Source organism: Phyllobates terribilis, unplaced genomic scaffold (genome assembly GCF_046119375.1).
Source record: "Phyllobates terribilis strain yellow unplaced genomic scaffold, ASM4611937v1 Scaffold_4__5_contigs__length_816908805, whole genome shotgun sequence".
NCBI lineage: Eukaryota > Metazoa > Chordata > Amphibia > Anura > Dendrobatidae > Phyllobates > Phyllobates terribilis.
In genome coordinates this window covers 354,969,691-354,995,678 of record NW_027362764.1, presented here as the reverse complement: position 1 = coordinate 354,995,678, position 25,988 = coordinate 354,969,691, and the positions used below count along the sequence as shown (strand labels likewise).

Below are 25,988 nucleotides of genomic sequence, written 5' to 3'. Positions count from 1 at the left end.
ACCTCTCAGAATAAAGCAATGCAAAAAAATATTTTTTCTATAAAATGGTTTTATTGTGTAAAAGCGCCAAAACATAAAAAAATATACAGTAAGTGTAGTATCGCTGTAAACGTACTGACCCGAAGAATAACGCTGCGTGATCACTTTTACCACACGCAGAACGACATAAAAAAAACCTCAAAACAATTCCTGAATTGTTGGTTTTTGTTAATTTTACCTCCCAAAAAACGGAATAGAAAGCGATCAAAAAATGTCACGTACCCAAAAATGGTACTAATAAAAATGTCAACTCGTCCCACAAAAAACAAGCCGTCACATGACTGTCGGCCAAAATCTGGAAAAATTATAGCTCTCAAAATATGGCGATGCAAAAACTAGATTTTGCAAAAAAAAGCGTCTTTTAGTGTGTGACAGCTGTCAGTCATAAAAACCCGATATAAATCTGGTATCTCTGTAATCGCACCGACCCGAAGAATAAAGTAATCTCATCACTTATACCGCACGAGGAACGGCGTAAAAAATAAATAAAACCAATTCTTCACCTGCTACTGATTAGTTTATGATGTCTCCCAAAGATCGCAGTAAGGCGCAGAGCCTTACATTTATCCTGCGCTCTGCGCTGAGCACTTACCCCAGAGTTTCCGTGTAAATCTCTGAAATACGTGATTCAGCCGGAACCCATGACGGAAGATTACCTGTAATGAGGCAGATATAGGCACTGTGGATGCCGTCTGGCCTGGGATCCCACGGTGTCACTTGTTTTAGGCGTGCATAAAAGTGCGGTTGGCCACAGTTTTGTGCACTTCTGAAAAAAAGGACACCGCTAAACAGAGGCCAGACGGAGTCCAGAGTAACTCTGCTGCCTCATTACAGTGAATGGATCCCGCAGGGGTTTCATCTGAATTACATCACTTGGAAATTTAGATGGAAACCCCGATGTAAGTGCTCAGCATAGAGTGCCGGATAAACAATATGTAAAATATTCCCAATAAAAGCTTCAACTCAGTCCTCAAAAAAAGCTAGTCCCCACACAGGTCCGTCATCTGTTAAAAATATAAGGGACTTCCAAGTTACTGGTAGCAGAAAGGCTCTGGAAAAGCAAAATGGCCCTTGCCCCCCAAAAGAAATTCAGAAAATGTTGTGCTCCCAAATCGAAATGCCTATTCTACAATAATTTGTTCTCCAATTGTCAAATAGCACTCCGTCCCGTCCCCCAGATCTCGCCGTATGGCTGAGCGGTACGATACAGCCACATATGGGGTATTGACACTTTTAGAAGAAATTGTGAGACACATTTCGGCACCATTTTTACCCATTACCCTATGTGAAAATGTAAAATCTGAGGGTAAAACATTTTTTTGTGGTAAAAATATAATTATGCTTTTTTCACTGCCCAATGGTATAAATGTAAAAATTAAAAAATACTCACTACTTCCCTAGATGAATTCCTTGAGAGGTGTAGTTTACAAAATGGGGTCACTTGTGGGGGTTTCTGCTGTTTCGGCATGTCAGCGACTCTTCAAATGTGACATGGTGTCTGCAACCTATCCCAGCCAACATAGCGCTCCTTTCTCTTCCGAACCCTACCGTACACCAAAGCAGTGGTTTTCCCCCACATATGGGGTATCGGCGTACTCCGGTGAAATTGCACAACAAATTTCATGGTGCAATTTTTCCTATTACCCTTATGATAATGCAAAATTAAGGGATGAAAAACGTTTTTGTGGGAAAAATGTGAAAATTTTATTTTTACTGCTCGATATTATAAACTTCTGTGAAGCACCTTGGGGTTCAAGGTGCTCACCACACATCTAGATAAGTTCCCTAAGGGGTCTAGTTTCCAAAATGGTGTCACTTATGGGGCGTTTCCACTGTTTAGGAACATCAGGAGCTCTCCAAACGCAACATGGCGTCTGTTAATTATTCAGACAAATTTTACATTCAAAAAGTCTAATGGCGCTCCTTCCCTTCCGAACCCTGCAGTGCGCCCAAACAGTGGTTTTCCCTCACATATGGGGTATCAGCGCGCTCAAGAGAAATTGCACAAAAAATTTTGTGGTCCATTTTTTCCTGTTACCCCTGTGAAAATAAAAAAAATTGGGTCTAAAGTAACATTTTTGTGAAAAAAGTTACATTTTAATTTTTTCTTCCACATTCCAAAAATTCCTGTGAAGCACCTGAAGGGTTAATAAAGTTCTTGAATGTGGTTTTGAGCACCTTGAGGGGTGCAGTTTTTAGAATGGTGTCACTTTTGGGTATTTTCTGTCATAAAGACCCCTCAAAGTGACTTCAAATATGATGTGGTCCCTAAAAAATGTTTTTGTAAATTTTGTTGGAAAAATGAGAAATCGCTGGTCAACTTTTAACCCTTATAGCTCCCTAAGAAAAACACATTTTTGTTCCAAAATTGTGCTGATCTAAAGTAGACATGTGGGAAATGTTATTTATTAACTATTTTGTGTGACATATCTCTCTGATTTAAGGGCATGAAAATTCAAAGTTTGAAAATTGTAAAAATTTTCGCCAATTTTCCGATTTTTTTCACAAACGCAAGTGATATCGAATAAATTTTACCACTATCCTGAAGTACAATATGTCACGAAAAAACAATCTCAGAATCAGGGGGATCCGTTCAAGCGTTCCAGAGTAATTACCTCATAAAGTGACAGTGGTCAGAATTGAAAAAATTCAATCACGAAGGCAAAAACAGGGTCTGGTGCAAAGTGGTTAAAGGCATGGCCATAATGGTGCTGTGATGATGATTACTCTACCTGATGTGAAGGGATCTGCTCTGTGGCTGCTGAATACTCCCCTTATGAAGTTTTCATAAAATGCCGTCTTGTGTGCTTCGGGATGGAACGTGGAGGCAGGGTCTTCTGGTTTTCCTCCCACCCCCCTTCTTTCCCACCAGCCTCCTCTGCTTCTTGTGTAGGTCACTGATTCTGAATGTAGCCGAAATCTGGATTTGTGTATGTGCCTCCTTCGGCGCCATCTTATTGAAGTACTGTGCACAGGACGTGGACTCCCACTGCGCTCCCTCCACTTATATAATGATGACGGCCACGCAGAATTTTAAAAAGTAGGCAGGTTACTAAATAATCAGTGACTTGCACAAGAAGCAGAGGGGGAGGGGAGAACGAGAAGAGGACCCTGCCCCCATGTCCCACCCAGAAGCACACAAGACATAATTTTCTGAAAACTTCATAAGGTGAATATTCAGCAGCCACTGAGCGAATCCCTTTACATCAGGTATCCGCTTAATCAGCATCAGAGCACCATAATGGCCATGCCTTTTAATTTCTATAGCTAAATCATGCGGACAGGTTCTCTTTAAGGGCATAAAAATTAAAAGTTTGATAATTTCAACATTTTCACCAAAGGGTATATTCGCCAAAGGGTATAACACTTTGGCAAAGTGTTTTTTCACCCATAGAAAGCATTAAAGGGGTTGTCCACTACTATTTAAAATATGCCAAAGCATTTTTATGATGAAAAGCAGCTTCTTTGTAATTACCTCCATCTGCCTTTTCTGCCTGTGAGCGGCGCTATCACTGGCCGTTCACAGGCATCACGTGACCCCCGGCTGCAGCCACCTGTGACATCCGCTGACGTCACGACAAGTCCATGCTGCAGCCAGGGGTCGCTCTCTTCCGCGTTCCACGGTGGCTGCTGGGTTGTGGGCGGGGTTTACCCCCTGGGTCATACCCAGCATCCACTAAGCGCTCTCCCTCTCCCCATTCATTGGGAAAGCGCGCGGTGGATGCTGGGTGTGACGTGGTGGGGTAACCCTGCCCACAACTCAGCAGCCACCGCAGGGACCCAAGCGCTGAGGCACGCCTCCATAGACGGGACGTCAGCGCGGGGTCACGTGATGCCTGTGAGCGGCCAGTGATAGCGCTGCTCACAGGCAGAAAAGGCAGAGGGCGGTAATTATAAAGAAGTTGCATTTCATCATAGAAACGCTTTGGCATATTTTAAATAGTAGTGGACAACCCCTTTAAGTACTGTAAATGCAAAAAAGCAGATATCAGGTTTTGCTACTTTTGGTGCAAAAACCTAAAGAAGTTACATTATCTTTTTTGGGGGTTCACTAAACGTAATCAGTATGCACAAGAGACAATAAAAACGCAGAAAAACCTGCTTTCTGTAAGGAACGTCTCTACTGCTAAGAGCAGGTTTTGTCTGCAGCAAAAACTCGACATATGGACCTATCGGAACAGTGATCAGACTGCTGAAAGTGAAAGTCGCATAACAATTTTTTTTACTTCGGTTCTTTAACATTTCTTAACCTCTTTACCACCTTAAGATTTTGCTTTTTTGTTTTTCACTCCCCTTCTTTTCAGAGTATCTTTTTTTTTTTTTTTTTTTTTTTCCCCCCATCAATATGGCTGTGTGAGGGCTTGTTTTTTGTGGGTCGAGTTTACCATATAGAGTACTAGGAAACAGGAAAGAAACATCCCAAGTGCGATGAAAATGCAAAAAAATTGCAATTCCGCAACTGTTTTTTTTTTTTTTTTTTTTTTTTTTTTTTTTTTATATATATCATGTTCCATGTTCAAACTGACCCGCCATTATGATTTTCCATGTCATTATGAGTTAACAGATACGAAACGTGTAGTTTTTTTTTTTAATTTAAATAATGCAAAAAATCCAAAGCTTCTTAAAAAAAAAAAAAAAAAGCCATTTTCCAACATCCATCGCTTCTCTATTTTTCAGGCTCTGTGTGCTGAGTGAGGGTTTATTTTTTATGGGCCGAGCTGTCGCTTTTATTGATACCATTTTGAGGTACATACGATGTTTTGATCGCCTGTTGCGACCAAAAAAACAAGAATTCTGGCGTTCTTTAATTTTTTTCTCATTACGCAGCTTACCAATCGGATTAATTGTTTTTCTTTTAGATTTTGAGTTATCCTGAACTCGGCGAAACAAAAGGTGCATTTTTTTATTTTTATTTTGAATGAGGATAAGGTGGGGTGATTTGAACATGAGAGAGGGAGAGAGAGATCTGCTATGATATAGCTCATAGCAGATTAGCAGTTACAAGCACAGGGTCTTCTGCAGAGCCCCAGTTGTCATGCCAACCCATCGGCGCCCCGTCACATGGGCAGCGTTTAGTGACTTACTTCTGGCTCGTGTATGTTAAATGCTGCTGTCAGATTGATCAGGCTGTCTTGTGCCTAAAAAGATGAGGGCTTTGCATCGGAGCCCGTATGAAAACGAGGGAGGCGATGAATTATAGATACGTCAGTTCGTAAAGGGGTTAAAAATCACAAAATCATAAAGTGTGTGTATGTATAGATAGATATGGATGGTGATGGGGAGAAACAAGCTGCCATACAACTCCACCAGAGGAAAAATAATTTTGCATTGCTGTATTGAGTGCTATAACTAAGTATTTTGTTCTGTAGAATAGTTTTTTATTGGGTAAAGGCGACAAAACATAAAAATTATATAAATGTGGTATCGCTGTAATCGTACTGACCCAAAGAATAGGTGTCTTATCAATTTTACCACACTTGAAACAGCATAAAAAAGCAATTCCTGAATTATTCTGCCACCCAAAAATCGGAATGGAAAGCGATAGTCATGTGCCTGAAAATGCTACCGATTAAAAACGTCAACTTCTCCCGCGAAAAACAAGTTCTCGCATGACTGTCGACAGAAATATGGAAAAATTATAGATCTCAAATTATGGCAATGCAAAATCTAGTTTTATCGATCGCCCAGGACAGCACCCCAAACTGGAGAGAGGGATCCGCCGTCCCAGAACAGGAAACCCATCAAGCATTAAAAGGGGCGGTTCCTCTCCCCCTGTCAGTTGGTTCACTGTCCTGGAGATCTTCTTTTTTTTTTTTTTTTTTTTTTAAACTTTCCTTTCTCCTCTTCAAGGGGACGTGAGACTTACCGTGAGCAGGAGCTGCGGTCAGGAGCGTGGGGTAGGCCGGATTGGGCCCCGTGTTTCCCCATCTCCTAAGGATGCGACCCTCGGCGGGAGATGATTCTCCTGAACCGGCGGCGCCATGCTGCGGCTGGCGTCCATTGGGTATCCGGGTCTGCGTACGCGCCTGGTGCTGGAATGGCGGGCCAGGCGGCCGGTGCTCTGGACTTCCGGGGGCTGGCCTTTCGGGTCATGCGGAGTTCCGGAAGGAGCGGCCCCGGCATCCGGTCAGGTGACCCACCCGGGTTTCCAGGTTTGATGCCGGGGAGAATCTGGAGGATATATAAAGGGGACAGCTGAGCAGGAGTTGCCCCAGTTGCTCCAGCCAGCTTCTGCCAATTTGGCAGCACAACAGCGGCAGCATGAGTGGGACAGAGGCTCTGGTGGAACCACAGCCTCAGAAGAGGACACACCGCAGTAGCAGACATTCCTCCCACAGGAGAATTGCCTCAGGACAGAGCTCCTTCCCCGGCTCAGACTCAGAAAAAATATGGGAAATCTACTGCCAAAAAATTTTTTGGGAGACTTTGTGAGCATAGGCTTCCTGACTCTTGGCCTAAGAAATTATGTAATGCCTGTATAGAGCAGACTATTACGGAAGAATCACCAGCGTTTTCTTCCTCCCTACAATCCTTAGTTCTGTCGGAAGTGGAAGATTCCCTTAGGGTATTCTCCCAGGGAAGTCAGAGGCTACCCCATCCTCTAATATATCTTCCCTGCCTACTGAAGACTCAGATGAATCAGAAGGGGAATGTGAGTCCTCAGGGGCTTCTTCGGAATCTTCATCAGATGATGATTTCACCAGACGCCGTTGTTTTTCAGTTGAAGTGGGCTATTTGATTAAAGCCATCCGATCTACAATGGGTATTGACGAGGAGAAGGCGCAGCCATCTAGGCTAGACCTAATGTTTGTCGGATTAGGGCAGAAGAAACGTCACCCCTTTCCCCTTGATGAAAGGATTCAGGCCCTAATAACAAGAGAATGGAGTAAGCCGGATAGGAAAGGCGCCCCCACGTCTTTTTTGAAGCATAAATATCCCTTTGAGGAGGCCTCCTGCTCTTCTTGGGATAAAGCCCCAAAACTGGATGTAGCAGTGGCAAAAGCTTCAAAAAAGTATTCTCTCCCCTTTGACGATATGGGTCTGCTAAAAGATCCTTTAGTTAAAAAAAGCCGACCAGTTCCTTAGAAACACCTGGGAGTCGTCAGCAGGAGGACTGAGACCAGGAGTCGCTGCCATCTGTACAGCCAGGTCTCTAATGTTCTGGCTAGACCAACTCTCCAGGCAATTAAAAAGCAAAGCCCCTAGAGCGGAGATCAAGTAATACAGGGGGCTGCAGCGTTTTTGGTGGATACTGCTGCAGATTCCACCATTTTGACAGCAAGGGTCGCAGCATCTTCTAATGCCGCCAGGAGGGCGCTGTGGCTAAAAAGTTGGCCGGGAACCTTCAAACCAAGAACAGGCTAAATTCTCTCCCTTGTGAAGGGAAATTTTTATTTGAGGCCGCACTAGATGACATCTTAGAGAAAGTCGGGGATAAAAAGAAAAAATTTCCAGATTTTTTCCCTCAAAAAACCCTTTCGGACCAGAAAATACTCAGGGAAGTATTCCCCTAAAAGAGACCAGATGGGTTGGTCAGAGCGTAGGAAAGGAGCAAAAGGTTTTGTTTAAAGGGTCTGCCCGAACCTCCCCACCCCCCTCCCTCTCAAAAAAGACAAAACAAGTGACTCCTTCCTCCAGGTGAGAGGTCGACTTTCCCACTTCCTCCCAGCCTGGACACAAATCTCTTCAAGTAGCTGGATCCTAAGCCTCATGAGAACAAGGCTCAGACTATGGTTTCAAAGCTTTCCTCCAACCAGGTTTCTTGTCACCCCTCCTCGGTATTCACAGTACGAACAGCAGACTCTGGAGGACGAAATTCAAACTTTCTTGGACAAAGCTGTCTTGGTGCAGGTTCCGGCTCATGACTAACCCCGTTAACGTCCCAGACCTTCTTAGGTCTTATACTGGATTCAGGCAAGCAGGACTGTCATCTTCCTCAGGACAAAATAATAAGGATTCCGAGCCTAGTGTCGAAAGCCATAGTCACCAACCATGACGTTAAGGAGAGCTACAGTATGTCTCTCCTAGGATCCCTTACAGCTTGTATCCTGGGGGTGCGATGGGCTCAGGCCCATACCAGGACTCTACAATGGGACATTCTCAAGAAACAGAAAACTATCAATCAGAATCTGGTAGGAATATTGACCCTGCAGTCGGCCACACTGCAGTCTCTCCACTGGTGGCTGGACAGGTCTGTTCTGTCCACAGGGGTTCCCTGGTGGTCTCCAGTGAGAAGGGTGGTTACAACCGACGCCAGCCCTTCAGGTTGTGGGGCCCTACTAGACCATCACATACTTCAGGGGGATTGGTTGGACACTCTAAAAAAAAACCAGTTCATCAAACGTAAAGGAACTGGTAGCAGTAGAAGAGGCTGTAAAGGGGTTTCTGCCACTCTTAGGTCAGCATGTCAAAATCTTGACCGACAATCAAGTGTCAGTAGCCTATCTAAACCACGAGGGAGGAACTCTTTTTAGAACCCTGATGGGAGGTAGCAGATCGGACTCTTCAGGTGGCAGAAGCTCAGTTGGCCTCCATCTCGGCCGTACACATAAAAGGAAAAGACAACAGCAGGGCAGACTTCCCCAGTCGAGTATGCCTTCACCAGGGAGAGTGGGTCCTAAATCGGGCAATATTCCACCAGATCATGGACAGGTGTGGGGTCCCCACAGTAGACTTGTTTGCGACCAGAGCCAACTGAAAAATACTGTTTTGCTCCCTAGAACCCAGGGATTGTCCATTCGCGGTAGACTCCCTACTAGTAAAATGGAAATTCAGCCTAGCCTACGCTTTCCCTCCACTCATCTTAATTCCGACAGTCCTCCGGAAAATCAGAAGAAAGGGCTCGGGTGATCCTGATTGCCCCCTTCTGGCCGAAGAGGCCTTATTTTTTTTGGCTCCAGCAGATGTCAATATGCGATCCTTGGGCCCTTCCGGATCTTCCAGACCTCTTCTCCCAGGGGCTGGGTTCATCACCCGCAGGCAGATAAACTACATCTGACTGCCTGGAATTTGAGAGGCGGCTTCTGAGGAATAGGGGGTTCTCGGCTGAAGTGTCTTCAACACTCCTTAAATCTAGAAAGCCAGTAACTTCTCAAATTTATCACTGGACTTGGAGAAAATTCCTATCTATGTCCGGGGCAGGTCCAAGTGGGGAAGCTCCAATTAATCTAATTTTAGAGTTTCTACAAAAAGGGCTCTCAGTAAGCAGTCTCAAGGTCCAGGTATCAGCCCTTGGAGCCCTTTATAACTTTAACCTAGCAGGGGATCCCTGGGTTTCTCTGTTTATAAAAGCATGTGCCAGATCGAAACCTATCCGTTTTATTGGTTCATCCCCTTGGGATATTAACATGGTGCTCGCAGCGTTAACGGAACCTTCCTTTGAACCCTTACAGGATGTTTCTATTAAAGTCCTCTCCCTTAAAACGGTCCTCCTGGTAGCTTTAACCTCCGCTCGGCAAATAGGAGACATTCAGGCTCTCTCAGTAGACCCCCTTTTAACCTGTTTCGGATGACTGAGTAATTTTGAGACCTGAGCCAGCGTACCTCCCAAAAGTAGCTTCTACGTTTTCACCACGCTCAGGAGATGGTCCTGCCCTTTCTGCAGTAATCCCTCCATTGCTAACGGAAATTACACTCCCTAGATATTAAACGTTGTCTAGGAAAATACCTAGAATCCACCAGTTCCTGGAGAAGGGATAGGTTTTTGTTTGTCTGCTTCCAGGGTCAGATGAGGGTACGCAGGGCTTCCAAAGCCACACTAGCTCGGTGTGTTAGGGAAGCAATTAGTTTGGCCTATTCTGTTAGCGGCAAAGAAGTGGAGAAGAATCTTAAAGCCCATTCAACAAGATCCATGCCTACTACCTGGGCGTAAAGGTCAGGTGTTTCTATGGTCAGGTGTTTCTATTGATCAAATCTGCAGAGCGGCCACCTGGTCATCACCTTCACCCTTCTATAAGCACTATAGGCTTGACCTGTCCGGTACAGACATCACCTTTGGGAATAGGGTCCTGCAGGTGGTGGCCCCTCCCTAAAGTTTTTCACTTCTTTGTACAGTGCATTGTGAAAGTATTTGGTCCCCTTGAACTTTTCTACCTTTTGCCACATTTCTGGCTTCAAACATAAAGATATAAAATTCTAATTTTTGGGGGAAGAATCAACAAGTGGGACACAATCATGAAGTGGAACGAAATTTATTGGATATTTTAAACTTTTTAAAAATAGTGGAAGAGTGGCAAGATGAAAGCCATTTCTCAAAGATATCCATAAAAAGTCTCGTTTGAAGTTTGCCACAAGCCACCTGGGAGACATACCAAACATGTGGAATAAGGTGCTCTGGTCAACCAAAATTGAACTTTTTGGCCACAATGCAAAACGATATGTTTGGCGTAAAAGCAACACAGCTCATCACCCTCAAAACACCATCCTCACTGTCAAACATGGTGGTGGCAGCATCATGGTTTGGGCCTGCTTTTCTTCAGCAGGGACCGGGAAGATGGTTAAAATTGATGGGAAGATGGACGGAGCCAAATGCAGGACCATTCTGGAAGAAAACCTGTTGGAGTCTGCAGAAGACCTGTGACTGGGACGGAGATTTATCTTCCAACAAGACAATGATCCCAAACATAAAGCAAAATCTACAATGGAATGGTTCAAAAATAAACGTATCCAGGTGTTAGAATGGCCAAATCAAAGTCCAGACCTGAATCCAATCGAGAATCTGTGGAAAGAGCTGAAAACTGTTGTTGACAAACGCCCTCCATCCAACCTCAATGAGCTCGAGCTGTTTTCCAAGGAAGAATGGGCAAGAATTTCAGCCTCTTGATGTGCAAAACTGATAGAGGCATACCTCAAGCGACTTGCTGCGGTAATCACAGCAAAAGGTGACGCTACAAAGTATTAACTCAAGGGGGCCGAATAATATTGCACGCCCCACTTTTCATTTTTTATATTTTTTAAAAAGTTTAAAATAACCAATAAATTTCGTTCCACTGCACGATTGTGTCCCACTTGTTGTTGATTCTTCCCCCAAAAAATTAGAATTTATATCGTTATGTTTGAAGCCAGAAATGTGGCAAAAGGTAGAAAAGTGCAAGGGGGCCAAATACTTTCACAATGCACTGTAAATCTCAAGTTTGGGGTGCTCTCATGGACGATCGATAAACACGTAATTACTTACCGGTAATATGTTTTTTCGGAGTCTATGACAGCACCCTCATATTGCCTCCCATTGTTGAGTGTTCATATCTTCACCTTCCCCTCTTGGTGCCTTATGTGTGATACATGTGGTGTAGGGTTACGGTGGACTAACGGTGTTCTTAAATTTAGTTCTTCCAGTCTCTGTAACCAACTGACGGGGGGAGAGGAACCGCCCCTTTTAAAGCCTGATGGTTTCCTGTCCTGGGAAGGCGGATCCCCCTCTCTCTCGTTTGGGGTGCTGTCATTGACTCCGAAAAAACACATTACTGGCAAGTAATTACGTGTTTTATTTATTTATTTTTTCTTTTTAAAAAAGCATCTTCTAGTGTGATAGCAGCCAAACATGAAAAAATAATATAAATCTGGCATCGCCGTAATTACCGTATAAATCTCTGAAATATCTGATTCAGACGTAGCCCCTGGTGGAAGATTCCCTATAATGAGGCATATGGAGGGAACTGTGGACGCAGTCTGACTTGTGATTCGGCGGTGTCCATCTTTTTAGGCGTGCATAAAAGCGCGGTCCGCCATAGTTTTGTGCACCACTGAAAAGGACAACGCTTAAAAGGCCAGATGGAGTCAAGAGTCAAGGCCGGCGTCAGCATCCGGGCAACTGCCGGGGCCCTGAGCAGGTGGGGGGCCCACTCGTGGTCAGGTACCCCGCAGGGCTATGGGCGGAGGAGAGCGGTGCCAGCGCCTGCCCTTCTCCCCCGCTTGCCCAGGGTCCTGGCAGCCGGATACTTGCCTCTCCCCATGCCTCCGCAGATCATCTGTCTTCCTGCTGTGCGCTCCCTGTGACGTCTTTCCACCGTGCCAGCACAGGTAGCGCAGAGCGGGATGACTCCGGCGACGCTGGAGTCCGGACCCGAGCAAGCGGCAGCAGGTGAGGAGGAGTGAGGTGAGTATTTTGACTTTTTTTTTTTTTTTTTAATGTATGGATGCATATGGGGCATTATATGGGGGGGTGACATTCTGCATGGGGCATTATAAAGAGGGGGGTGACATCCTGCATGGGGCATTATATGGGGGGGGGGGAAGGGACATCCTGCATGGGGCATTATATGGGGGGGGGGGTGTAAGGGACATCCTGCATGGGGGCCAGTATACTGTGTGTTATATTGGAACCAGTATTCCATATGGAGCATTTTATGGGGGCCAGTATACTGTGTGGAGCGATTCGCCGGTTTCTGAGCTATTGTGGAATTTACAATAGATATCACTCATTTAATGTAAGTGAAATCTTTAATATTGTACTATATATTTCTCTGCGGTATCTGTGCATCATGAATTGTGGTATGTGTTAAAGGGGCCCACTGAGACTCTTTCGCCCGGGGCCCAGAAAAACCTGGAGCCGGCCCTGTCCAGAGTAACACTGCTGCCTCATTACAGTGAATGGATCCCTCAAGGGTTTCATCTGAATCATCATGTCATTCAGAGATCTAAATGAAAACACCCATGTAAGTATTCAGCATACAGCACAGGATACAGTGGCATGTGAAAGTTTGGGCGCCCCTGATCAAAATTACTGTCATTGTGAACAGTTAAGCAAGTTGATGATAAAGATGAAATGATCTCTAAAAGACACACATGAAAATAAGCCGAACAAAAAGTTTGTGTACCTTTTTGGAGATTTGTGTGCTCAGATAGCATTGATCAAGGTTTCAGTCCTTAATTAACCTGATAGGGTTATGTCTTGTTCACAATCATCATTAAGAAAGGCCAGGTAATGATCTAACCTTGTGCCAAAAAACAGCCATGGGTTCTGCTGTCTATCACTCTAAAAATGAAAATGGAGGCCCACATAGCAGGGGAAGGCTATAAGATAGCAAAGCATTTTCAAGTTGCCCTTTCCTCAGTCCGAAATGTAATGAAGAAATAACCGTTAACAGGAACAGTGGAGGTCAAGATAACGTGTGGGAGTCCACGCAAAATTTAAGTGCGAGCTGCTCGTAGATTTGCTAGAGAGGCAAGTCAGAATCCTCGCTTGACTGTAAAATACGTTCAGAGAGATTTAGCAGACTTTGGAGTTGTAGTACATTGTTCTACTGTTCAGAGACACTTGCACAAATATGGCTTTCATGGTAGAGTCATCAATAGAAAACCTATCCTACCTCCTCACCATAAAATTCAGCATCAGAAGTATGCAAAAGAACATCTAAATAAGCCTCATTCATTTTGGAAACAAGTCCTGTGGACCGATGAGTTTCAAATAGAACTCTCTGGCCACAATTGTCAAAGGTATGTGTGGAGAAAAAAGGGCACATCATTGTTTAAATAAAGATCATCTCGTCAACCAATAAACATGGGGGTAAATCAATCATGCTTTAAGGTTGTGTTGCATCCTATGGCACAGGGAACATTTCACCGGTAGAGGGAAGAATGGATTCAATGAAAGTTCAACAAATTCTTGATGCTAACATATCTGTAAAAAAGCTGAAGTTGAAATGAGGATGGCTTCTACAAATGTATAATGATCCTAAACACACTTCAAAATCTACAGTAGACTACCGCAGAAAGCGCAAGTTGAAAGTTTTTCAATGGCCCTCAGTCCCCCGATCTTGGATCTACTACTAGGTGCTAACCATGCAGGGTGCCCAAATTTTGCATTGGCCCATTTTTCCTTTTTGTAGTTTTTAAAATGTAAAAGGTGTATGTATATATTTTTTCCCCTAAAATACAAAGGAAGTGTGTCGCCTTTAACTTAAGGCCGTGTAGAGATCATTTCATCAACTTGCTTAACTGTTCACCATAACAGTAATTATGACCAGGGGTGCCCTTTTACATGCCACTGTAAATGTGATCTAAAATATTATGTAAAATGTTCCCAATAAAAGCTTTAACTCCATCCACAAAAAAAGCAAGTCCCCATTCAGGTCTGTCATTTGCCAATGGAAATATACGGAGTTTCCACGTTACTTGACGTGCATGGGCTTTGGAAAAGCACTATGGCTCCTCATACCACAAAAGAAATTAAACAAATTCTGCCGTCCCAAATCCAAATGCTTCTCTCCCTTCTGTGCCCCCCACAGTGTGCCTAAACCACATTTAGCATCCACATGTTTGGTATTTCTGTAGCGATGAGAGCCCACCTAATTTATTGGTCCATGTCTCCAGAAGGATGAGCTGGGCACTACTATTGCAGATTTGCAATTTTCACTCAACATCCACTTCTGCTTGTTTCTGGAAAACACCCATAGGTAAATAATCACTATGCATGTAAATAAATTCTCAAAGGGGTATAATTTTCAAAACTGGGTCACTTGAGGGTGGATTCAACTCATCTATCACTTAGGGACTCTGTATATGAAGTCTGCAAACTATTATAGGAAAATCTGTGCTCCAGGAGGCAAATAGCATTCTGTCCCTCCCGAGTCTTACTATCTATATAAGCAGTACTGTACAGCCACACATGGAGTATTTCCACGTTCAGCAGAAATTGTGGCAAATTTTGGTGCCATTTTTACCCATTTTCCTGTGTGAAATTGTAACATCTGTGGCTAAAACAAAACTTTTGGTGGTAAAAATTTTAATTATTTTTTTCTTCACTGCCCAATGGTATAAAATTTTGTGACACACCCTTGATATAAATATGATCATTGGGCCCTTACATGAATTCATTGAGAGATGTAGTTTGTAAAATGAGGTCACTTACGGGGGAATTCTACTGTTCTGGCACCTCAGGGGCTCTACCAATGGGTCATGGCACCTGCAAACCATAACCAAAATCTGCACTATAATATGGCGCTCCTTCCTTTCTGAACTTTGCATTGTGACACAAAATTAGTTCACAATTATATTTAGGGTATTGTTTTCTATTAGCCCTTATAAAAATTAAAAATTTGGGGCTAGAACCACATTTTAGCTGTAAAAATGAAAGTATTCATTCTTCACCGTCTAATGGTATACATTTCTCTGAGGCACATGTGGTGTCAACGTGTTCACTGCACCCTTAGATTAATTAATTAAAGGGAGTGTTTCTTAAAATTACGTTACTTATAGGGGGTTTCTGCTGTTCTGGCACCTCAGGGGCTCTGCCATTGTGACATAAAAAGTTAAATGGCGCTCGTTTCCTTCTGAGCCCTGCCTTGATCCCAAACATTAGTTTTCCCCACACGTGGGGTATCTGCGTAATCGTGCAATTTCTCCTAACAAATTTTGGAGTCCATTTTCTCCTGTTACCTTTGTGAAAATAAATTTGGGGCTAAAGTTAAATTTTTGAGAAAAGTAAAATTTCATTGTTTCCTTCCACATTGCATTAATTCCTGTGAAGTACCTGAAGGATTTAGGCTTAGAGCCCACGATGCAGAAATGCTGCAAATTTTTTCCGCATCTCCCTGGCAGGAAAAGCGCATGAGGATTTTACATGCGTTTTTCCTGCCAGGTAGAAGCGTTCGTCAAGTGTTCTTCACATGCATTTCTGCATGCGGGTTGACAAGCGCTTTTTCAAGCGATTTTAGCATCACTTGGAAAAGTGCTTGACAACTTGATCACACTATATAAATCCATGCAACCGCCATGGATTTATATAGTGTAACCAAGTTTAATAGTTGAAAAAAAGAATAAGGCTGTGTGCCCACTATGCGTTTAAGCATTTCCGCAGCAGCATTTTCGCTGCAGAAATGCTTAAACGCTTGGTAGAAGGTCTGCTATGTTCCCCAATGATAATCCGCATGTGCTGTGCACATGCTGCGGAAATTTCCGCTGCGGATTATCATTGCGGAAAAATCCGCAGCACTACCAGTTATTTTGCGTAAATGCGGCGTTTTCGCCACCATTGACTTGTATTGGAGCGCATGGATTCCGCATCACTGCATCTGCAGTTGCAGAATCTAAGCGTTTCAATGTGCGGATGGTACCCGGGTCTGGAGTAGAGGAGAAAAAATTATTTTTTTGCATCGCTTTATTCTGAGAGCTATAACTTTATTTTTCTGCTGATGGAGCTGTATGGCAGCTTGTTTTTTTGCGCGACAAGATGACGTTTTCAGCGGTACCATTTTTATTTACATTCGTCTTTTTGATTACGTTTTATTCCATGTTTTGTTTGGCGGTATGATGCATCGTTTTTTGCTTCGTTTTTTTTTTTTTTAATTTGTTCACTAAAGGGGTTAACTAGCAGGACAGTTTCATAGGTCAGGTCGTTACGGAGGCGGTGATACCAAATATGTGTACTTTTTATTGTTATTTTTTTGTTTTGTTTTTTCATTATTTACACAGTATTGACAGTATTTTTTTCTGGATTATGTTTTCATTTTTTTTTTTTTTTTTTAACTTTCTGAGACTTTTTTTTTTTATTTTAACTTTTATGCTTTGTCCCATTATGTGACTTTCATTTTTTTTCAGTCTGATCGCTTGCACAGCATAAGGATGAAGCATCATCCGCTATGCAGTGCAGGCTGTCAGCCTGCACACACAAGTTAAGTAGATTGTGCTCAGTGCACAATCTAGCTAACATTCTGCTGCCTTGTGACCTGGATATCGTCATGACGACATCGAGTCACCATGGCAACTATTCGAACCCGGCACAGATAGCGCAGGTCACTGGATAGGAGGTAAGAGGGGGCGTTCTTTCCTTTGCTTGCCCTGGAAATGCTGCGATCGATTTTGATTGCAGCATTTCGGGGGTTAATGTGCGGCACCGCTCCTTACACATTGTCACAGCTGACACCCGGCAGCAGGCGCGATCGCCAAAGCGTATTAATACGTATCTGGTCCAGTAGGCCCAGGGGGCAGATATGTATTAATACGCCCCATATCTCCCATCCAGCTTTTCTGGCATGTGGCTGTTGAGGGTGTGCTGCTTGATCGCCATCACTTAAAACAGGGGTCTCAAACACGCGGGCCGCATGCGGCCCCTGAGGTTGCTTTATGCGGCCCGCAGGCACAGACCCCTTGATGATCCTGACCAGGTCCAGGAGGAGCCGCCGACAGCAGCGCTGAATTGCCACACAGAGACAGTCTCCCAGCACAGCATTTCCAATGCCAGCCGCTGGCCAATCAGAGGCCAGCAGCTGATATCTGCGTGTCGGCGCAGCGAGTATGACGTCATTGCCATACGCAAATATCAGCTGCTGGCCTCTGATTGGCCGGCGGCTGGCATTGGAAATACTGTGCTGGGAGACAGTCTCTGTGTGGCAATTCAGCGCTGCTGTCGGCGGCTCCTCCTGGACCAGGTCGGGATCGTCAAGGGGTCGGACTCTGTGGTGCCTGCGGGCCGCATCTGCAGGAACGACGCCGAGGGAACGGAGGACAGGTGAGAATCATCTTTTTTTTTCTATTTTGTGTGTGAAGAACAGCACAGGGGGCACATAGCCACAAGAGGGGACCTGGATGGGGCACATAGCTACAAGATGGGGACCTGGATGGGGCACATAGCCACAAGATGTGGACCTGGATGGGGCACATAGCCACAAGATGGGGACCTGGATGGGGCGCATAGCCACAAGATGGGGACCTGGATGGGGCACATAGCCTCAAGATGGGGACCTGGATGGGGCACATAGCCTCAAGATGGGGACCTGGATGGGGCACATAGCCACAAGATGGGGACCTGGATGGGGCACATAGCCACAAGATGGGGACCTGGATGGGGCACATAGCCACAAGATGGGGACCTGGATGGGGAACATTACTACAAGATGTTTTCCATTATTACTATATGATGCTAATTGTAAGACAATATTACTGTATGTGGCCAATTGGGGGAAATAAAATTGTAAAAAAAATAAAAAATAAAGCATGAAAAAATATTGGGCACTAAAAATGCTGTTTTATATGTAAACTAAAGTAAACACAAAAAAGTGCACGTTTATTATCGCCACATCCATAACGACCCAAGCCATAAAAAAATAAACACGGCAAAAATGTTCAAAAGGTGTATTCAAAAAAAATGGTATCACTAAAAATGTCACATTGAACAAAGAATGCGGCCCCCCAAATTCAAATTTTTTCCATGTGCGGCCCATATACCCAGCCGAGTTTGAGACCCCTGACTTAAACAGACATGGCCACGCATAGTGCACTGTGCGGCTTTGTCTGCTAGTAATGATGTGGGCGGGTCGACACTGTACCTTTTAATTTGGCCCGACTTCATTACTAGCAAACACAGTCACTTAAACCTAGTGCACACCACTAGGTTTAAGTGACAGCTCAAGCAGTACTGAAGAAACAGGTGGCCCTGCACAGCTGCTGGGGGAGATTCCCAAGCTCCCTAATGTCCCGACCACGAGTGCCCCCCCACACCTCCCATTTGTCCAGGGCCCCAGCACTTGCTTGGTTGCTGACGCCGGACCTGTCTGTGGGACATCCTCAAACAGAAGGTGGAGGAGCGCAAGGTATCTAACAAACATCAGCTCCTTAATGTCATCGTGGAGGAGTAGACTAGGATTCCAATGGCAACCTGTAAAGCCATTGGCAGCCGGTCCCGCACCACTCCCTGCACATTAACCCCCGAAATGCTGCGATCTAAATCGATTTCAGGATTCTGGTGGCAAGGGGAGGTAAGCGCGATACTTGCCTCCTCTCCAGCTGAGTCTGGTCCTGGATGTTGTCATAGTGACCCGATGTCATCATGACAACATCCGGGTCACCAAGAGGCAGGAAGTTACTTTGGTCATGCGCAGTGCATGACCAAAGTAACTTCTCCCTGTGCAGTGCTGACAGGCTGCATAGCATAGGGAGCTACTGCTCTCTATGCTATACAGCTGATCAGGCTGCAAAAAGTGAAAGTTCCATAGTGGGACAAAGCGAAGTGTAAAAGTAAGAAAAGTGTGAGAAAGTGGGGGAAAAAAATGTAAAAAAATAAAAATATATTTGGTATCGCTGCGTCCGGAACGACCTGACTTATAAAACTGTCCCATTAGTTAACCCCTTTAGTGAACACTGCAACAAAAAAAAGAAAAAGCAAAAAACTATGCTTTATCGTGCTGCCAAACAAAAAATGGAATAAAACTCGATCAAAAGGCTAATGTAAATAAAAATGGTACAGCTGAAAACGTCATCTTGTCCCGCAAAAAACAAACCGCCATACAGCTCCAGCGGCCGAAAAATAAAGTTATAGCTCTCAGAATAAAGCGATGCAAAAACAACTTTTTTTTTCTATAAGTTTTTATTGTGTAAAAGCACCAAAACATAAAAAATATATAAATGTGGTACCACTGTAAACTTACTGACCCGAAGAATAAAGCTGCCTTATCAATTTTGCCACACTCAAAACGGCATAAAAAAAAAGCTATTTCGCATTTGTTGGTGTTTGTTTATTCTGCCTCCCAAAAATCGGAATAGAAAGCGATCAAAAAATGTCACGTGCCCGAAAATGGTACCAATAAAAACGTCAACTTGATCCGCAAAAAACAAGCAGTCACATGACTGTCGGCCGAAATATGGAAAAATTATAGCTCTCAAAATATGGCGATGCAAAAATTAGTCTTTGCAAAAAAAAGGGTTTAGTGTGTGACAGCTGTCAGTCATAGCAACCCGATATGAATCTGGTATCGCTGTAATTGCACCGACTCGAAGAATAAAGTCGTCTAAACACTTATACCGCACGAGGAACGGCGTAAAAAAATAAACGCTAGGGTTGGGGTTGTATTAGTTAAAATTGGGGTTAGGGTTGGGTTGGGATTTTTTCAGAAGTAAAGAAAAAAAAATGACGTCAATATGGCGACTAGTGTTGAGCGCAAGTGCTCGCTGCTTGAGTTTGCATCGGGTGCTCGGGTATGCACCGAGTATAGCGGGTGCTCGAGTGACATGCTCGAGTCTCCGCCCCATATGTTTTGCAGCTGTTATACAGCCAAAAAAGCTGCGGGATTGCCTGTCATGCATGAGCGATCCACACATGTTTCACGGTTGTTAGACACCCAAAAAACATGTGGGGCAGGGACTCGAGCATCCGCGATACCTGGTACATACCCTATGCAAACTCAAGTAGCGAGCACTTGCTCTCAAGAGTGAAGACAACTTATTCAATATGATGACCTAATGTTATCAAATTGTGTAGTACCTCTGAGTTCAAAATGTTCACTATACCCCTTGATAAAGTCATTGAGGCGTGTAGTTTCCAAAATGGGGTTACTTGTGGGGGGTTTCCACTGTTTAGGCACATCAGTGGCTCTCCAAACGCAACATGGCATCCGCTAATTATTCAAGCAAAGTTTACATTCAAAAAGTCAAATGGCGCTACTTCCCTTCTGAACCCTGCCGTGCGCCCAAACAGTGGTTTTCTCCCACATACGGCATATCTTCTTACTCAGGAGAATTTACACAACAAATTGCATGGTGCAATTTCTCCTGTTACCCTTATGAAAATGCAAAATTGGAGGCTGAAAAACATTTTCGTTGGAAAAATGTGAAAATTTTATTTTTACGGCTCAATGTTATAAACTTCTGTGAAGCGCTTGGGGGTTCAAGGTGCACACCACACGTCTAGATAAGTTCACTGAGGGGTCTAGTTTCCAATATAGGGTCCACTGTTTAGGCACATCAGGGGCTCTCCAAACGCAACATGGCGTCCACTAATTATTCAAGCAAAGTTTACATTCAAAAAGTCAAATGGCGCTCCTTCCCTTCCGAACCCTGCCGTGTGCCCAAACAGAGGTTTTCCCCCATATATGGGGTATCAGCGTGCTCAGGAGGAATTGATTTTGGGTTTCAATTTTTAATGATACCCTTGCGAAAATAAAAAATTGGGGTCTAAAGTAACTTTTGTGACAAGTTGAATGTTCATGGTTTTCTTCCACATTCCAAAAATTCCTGTGAAGCACCTGAAGGGTTAATAAAGTATACAGACATTTCAGCCGGTGATTGCTGCTGATTCTTTCTTTGAAGTAAAACATTGTTTATAATCAGGTAAGGAAATGTTTTACCTCACAAAAAGAATCCGCTTTGATCCCATACTGTAATGTCTGTATATTCTCTTTTACTTCCTCCCCTGCCCAGGAGCTGTGGTATAATCAGACCATGTTCTGTACACGGTCAGATACAAACATTACACGGGAACATTTATACGATTATCTCAGCACAGAACCATTTTATTTAAACACATCCAATTGTGGAAGTTATTATTCCAAAATGTACTTTCTTTCATCGGAGAACCCCTTAAACTTATGCCTAGGGCTCAATAGTGATATCGTTTTACAGCAACTCCTAGTTTTTGTTTTTCTTGCTTAGCTACATAGAAAAAAAAGTAATATCTGTTTAAATCTTTTCATGTGATTGCATGATACATTTTTCACATGTTATAATTTTCTGTGATTTTTAACCTCTTGTCCACTGTGTATTTACACCATTGCTACAAAAGGGTTATCACAATCTGATGTACTTTTATGGTACAGTGATGTTGCGGCCTCAGGACATGTTGCGGCAGTGGTTATCAGCTGTATATTATGAAATCTCTTCTGAAACTGGTAAGAGATGACTTCCAGTTGTGTAACCCCCTTAGATGCTGTGAATCAACACATACTATATATACCACAATACTCCAGTGCTGACCTGGATAATCCGATTTCCTGGTCATTTTTACCACCCAACGAACAATGTTAGAATTGCGTGGGCGAGTGGAGGTGTTGTCTTTTTTGGGGATTCATTTTTTCACTGCACTCGATTTTTTTTTCCCCACTGTCATTGCATTGTAATTCAAAACTACAACTAATCCTGCAAAAATTAAGTCCATATGTTTAGGTCAACAAACGAATAAAAGTTATGGCACTTGAAAGAAGTAATAGCACGAGCAGGAATTTGCCCGAATTGATTGTACAGGTTGAGACTTCATTCCTGCTTGCATATTTTGGCCATTTAGTTTACAGAATTCATAAATTAATGCCAGGCAGAGAAAAACTAGAGAGAGAAAATAAATAATAAAAATTCTGAAAATACTGACTAAATATGCAGTTTCTGAAGTGGTCAATCACCCGATATGCAAAACACAGAAACCAGAAATGCCGTCTTCATTATATTGAATACTTTTATTAAGCTGCACTAGACAGGTTTAAACACTGTGTGGATTAATCTATAAAATGAAAAGTCTTTTAAAAATGTAGGTCAAATATATAATGCACATATATAATTTTATATATCCTCCAAATATAGCGGACATAGCACAAAGATATCGGATAAGCAAGTATCCCACTCTAAAACTGTTTAGAAATGGAATGATGATGAAGAGAGAGTACAGAGGTCAACGCTCAGTGACTGCAATTGCAGACTACATTCGACAACAAAAAAGTGATCCAATACGAGTAGTTGGCGATTTGGAGGAACTGAAAACCATTGATGTGAGTATTTTACTAAAGCTTTTAATATTCTGCCTTTGGCTTCCATAGTGCACATGATAAAGATCTTGTTTTTGATTCGGCACCATTACACTGACTGTAATTGTATTAGTTTTATTGTGTAAAAATTCTGGTTGGCACCAGTTGAATTTGTTGTCCCATATTAAAATTCACACACCCAAAAGAATACATACACAAAAAAAAAAAGATGGGGTGTATAACATGTGCTAGGACGACATTGGATGACACACCATAGGATTTTTTTTCTTTATTAAAGACACAATCTAGAACAAAGAGGTTAAAAATAGTGCACACTCCATTCATGGGAGTACAGACTCTGATAAGTTGATACTTCCTTGACAAAGCACTCCCATAAAAGTTTTTTACCTTCGTAATATATTGCAACCACCATATTATATAGCATGGTGTACATACAATTGCTCATTTTGCCCTTCTGCCCAGTAAATCTTTTCTTTTCTCTACCCTTTTTAGAAACAAGAAGTCTTTTTTTTTTTTTTATATCCCTGCATTTATCATTCCCCTCTTCAGCTCCTGACCCAGGTGCTCAGCTTCTCCCCCCATCCCTGACAGGGACTTTTGTAGTGACTCATACAGGGAAAAATAGCTGAATCTTTCTAAACTCTACGTAGAAAGTCTAGTCAGTTTTTACTCACATGATGTCATAATTCTTATGTTTTCCATTAGCTCTATCTGGGCAGAAAGGCAAAATGAGCAATTGTAAGTACACCGTGCCATATAATATGACTGCAATATATTAAGAGGATAAAAACTTTGATGGGAGTGCTTCTTTAAGCTGTGGAAAAACAATTGGTAATGAAATAAACCAAGAACAGGGATTCATATGCACAATCTACTTTTTATATAAAAATGTGCTTCTTATAAAAGATATTAGGCCATGTTCACATGTTGAGTATTTGAGTGGTGTTTAAATCTGTATTTGTAAGCCAAAACCATGGATGGGTAAAAAATGCAGAAGTAACGTGGGTTGAATAAAGACCTAGGTCCTTAAAGTTCAACCTTCCTCCCCCAATTGTACATTTTGTCTAATTTACTTTTCCTTTGTTCCACTCCTGATTTTGGCTTACAAATACTAAGGTAAAATACTGACATGTACTCAACATGTGAATGTGGCATTAGAAATGTAACAGCTAATAAATGTACAAGAACCTTATCACCTATAGCATTGTTTTAGGGTTGGAGGCAGGTTCTGTAACTTCCTCAGACGTGTTTTCTTCATTCCTGATTGCATCGTGTAATATACAGATATAATGTCCTGAAGATGAGGACATTTCTGCACTAGGGCCAAGCTTTGTATCAGCTATATAGTGCGCATGTCGTTAAAGGACAGCTGATTTGCAGTTATTTAATGGCCTGCCACAATTCTATGTAAAAACTAAGGAACACTCATTTCCAATTATAGGCTCATATAAATTCTGGTTTGGGTTGGTGAGCGTTCTCACCTCCCAATTACACTTGTACGAGTATAAAGTTGTACAATGAATGACATATCACAACCACTTAGAATCCTTAGTGTAGCGATAAAGGTCCCCTCAGATAATCCAAACCTGCCCCAACTTTTATATTTTTGTTGAGTAGTTTATACAGTGGAGTTGGAGGTATGCACAATTGATTGAATATTCTCGCTCTACACCTTGCATGTGCAGTATAATCCTGTATATGTGCACCCGCTATATTACAAATGTTGGATTCGCAAAAATAACGGTCCTCTCTTCACACTACAGATCACTAAAGTGTGGAATACTATAAAAGAGCATAATCGCCAATGAAACAAATGCTGAATTATTAAGCTAGTGCTTAATATAAAGTACAGTTAGTCAGTGCCAAGAAACTAATGGCAAATGGTACATTTAAAGAGGTTGTCCAGTACTTTATACTAACTCCTCCAATGTATTCCCCCCTCCCCCTCCAACCCCCCCCCCCCCCCGGACTCCTAAGGATTTTTGTAATTAGCTTACGTTGCGGATAGCGCCGCTCACAGGAAGTATCACTGGCCGCTCACAGGCATCACATGACCCCCAGCTGCAGCCGGCTCTGACATCTGCTGACATCATGACAAGTGTTGGCAGCTGCCGGGGGTCTCTGCGTTCCACAGTGGATGCCAGGTTGTGGGCGGGATTACCCCCCCCCCCTCCCCGCGTCACACCTGGCATGCTGGGTGTGACGCGGGGGTAACCCCTCCCACAACCCAGCAGCCACCGCGGGGACCCCAACGCTGAGTCACGCCTCACTTGTCGTGATGTCAGCGCGGGGTCACGTGATGCCTGTGAGCATCCAAGGATCCACCTGCAAAGGCTTACTACGCATTTAAAAAGGCCCCTTAGTCTGTTTCAGTAGGCTCCACAATCATGGGGAAGACTGTTGACTTGACAGATGTCCAGAAGGCAGTCATTAACACACTCCACAAGGAGGGAAAGCCAAAAACCAAAAAAAAATGGTGCTCCATCCCTATGCTATACAGGCGATCAGAGTAAAAAAAAGTGAAAGTCCCATAGTGGGACAAAATAAAAGTAAAAAGTGTTAAATGAAAAAAATAAATAAATAAAACAAAATTTGTAAAAATATTTTAAAAAAAAAAATAATCCACTAAAAATAAAAATGGAATGTACCCATCAATAAATATTATGAAAAAAAAATAATAATAAAAGTACACATTTGTTATCTGACCTATAAAACTGTCCCGCTAGTTAACCCCTTTAGTGAACACGGTAAAAAAAAAACAAAGCAAAAAACAATGCTTTATCATCATACTGCCAAACAAAAAATGGAATAACACGTGATCAAAAAGATGAATCTAAATAAAAATGGTACCGCTGAAAACATGATCTTATCCCGCAAAAAACAAACCGCCATACAGCTCCGTCAGCCAAAAAATAAAAAAGTTATAGCTCTCAGAATAAGGCGATGCAAAAAAATATTTTTTTCTATAAAATAGCTTTTATTGTGTAAAAGCACCAAAACATAGAAAAACGATATAAATGTGGTACCGCTGTAAACGTACTGACCCGAAGAATGAAACTACCTTATCAATTTTACCACACGCGGAACAGAATAAAAAAAAAAAAAAAAAAACAATTCCTGAATTGTTGGTTTATGTTTGTTCTGCCTCCCAAAAATCGAAATAGAAAGCGATTAAAAAAGTCACGTGCCTGAAAATGGCACCAATAAAAACGTCAACTCATCCCGCAAAAAACAAGCTGTCACATGACTGTCGGCCAAAATATGGCAATTCAAAAACTAGATTTTACAAAAAAAAAAAAAAGCGTCTTTTAGTGTGTGACAGCTGTCAGTCATAAAAACCCGATATGATTCTGGTATCGCTGTAATCGCACCGACCCGAAGAATAAAGTCGTCTAATCACTTATACCGTACAAGTAACAGTGTAAAAAATAAACGTTAGGGTTGTCATTTTTTTTTTTACTTTTGAAAAAAAAATCACAAATGTCGAAA

At 42.7% G+C, this 25,988-nt stretch overlaps 1 protein-coding gene across 2 annotated transcripts in view; it reads left to right on the top strand.

The window, feature by feature from the left end:
- Positions 1–25,988, top strand: part of ERP44 (endoplasmic reticulum protein 44) — a 140,749-nt gene that overhangs the window by 51,622 nt on the left and 63,139 nt on the right. For both annotated transcript variants that reach the window (XM_073678419.1, XM_073678418.1), the window contains one exon: positions 22,318–22,502. In XM_073678419.1, coding sequence (XP_073534520.1) covers positions 22,318–22,502 — 185 coding nt within the window. The remainder of the gene's footprint in view (positions 1–22,317; positions 22,503–25,988) is intronic.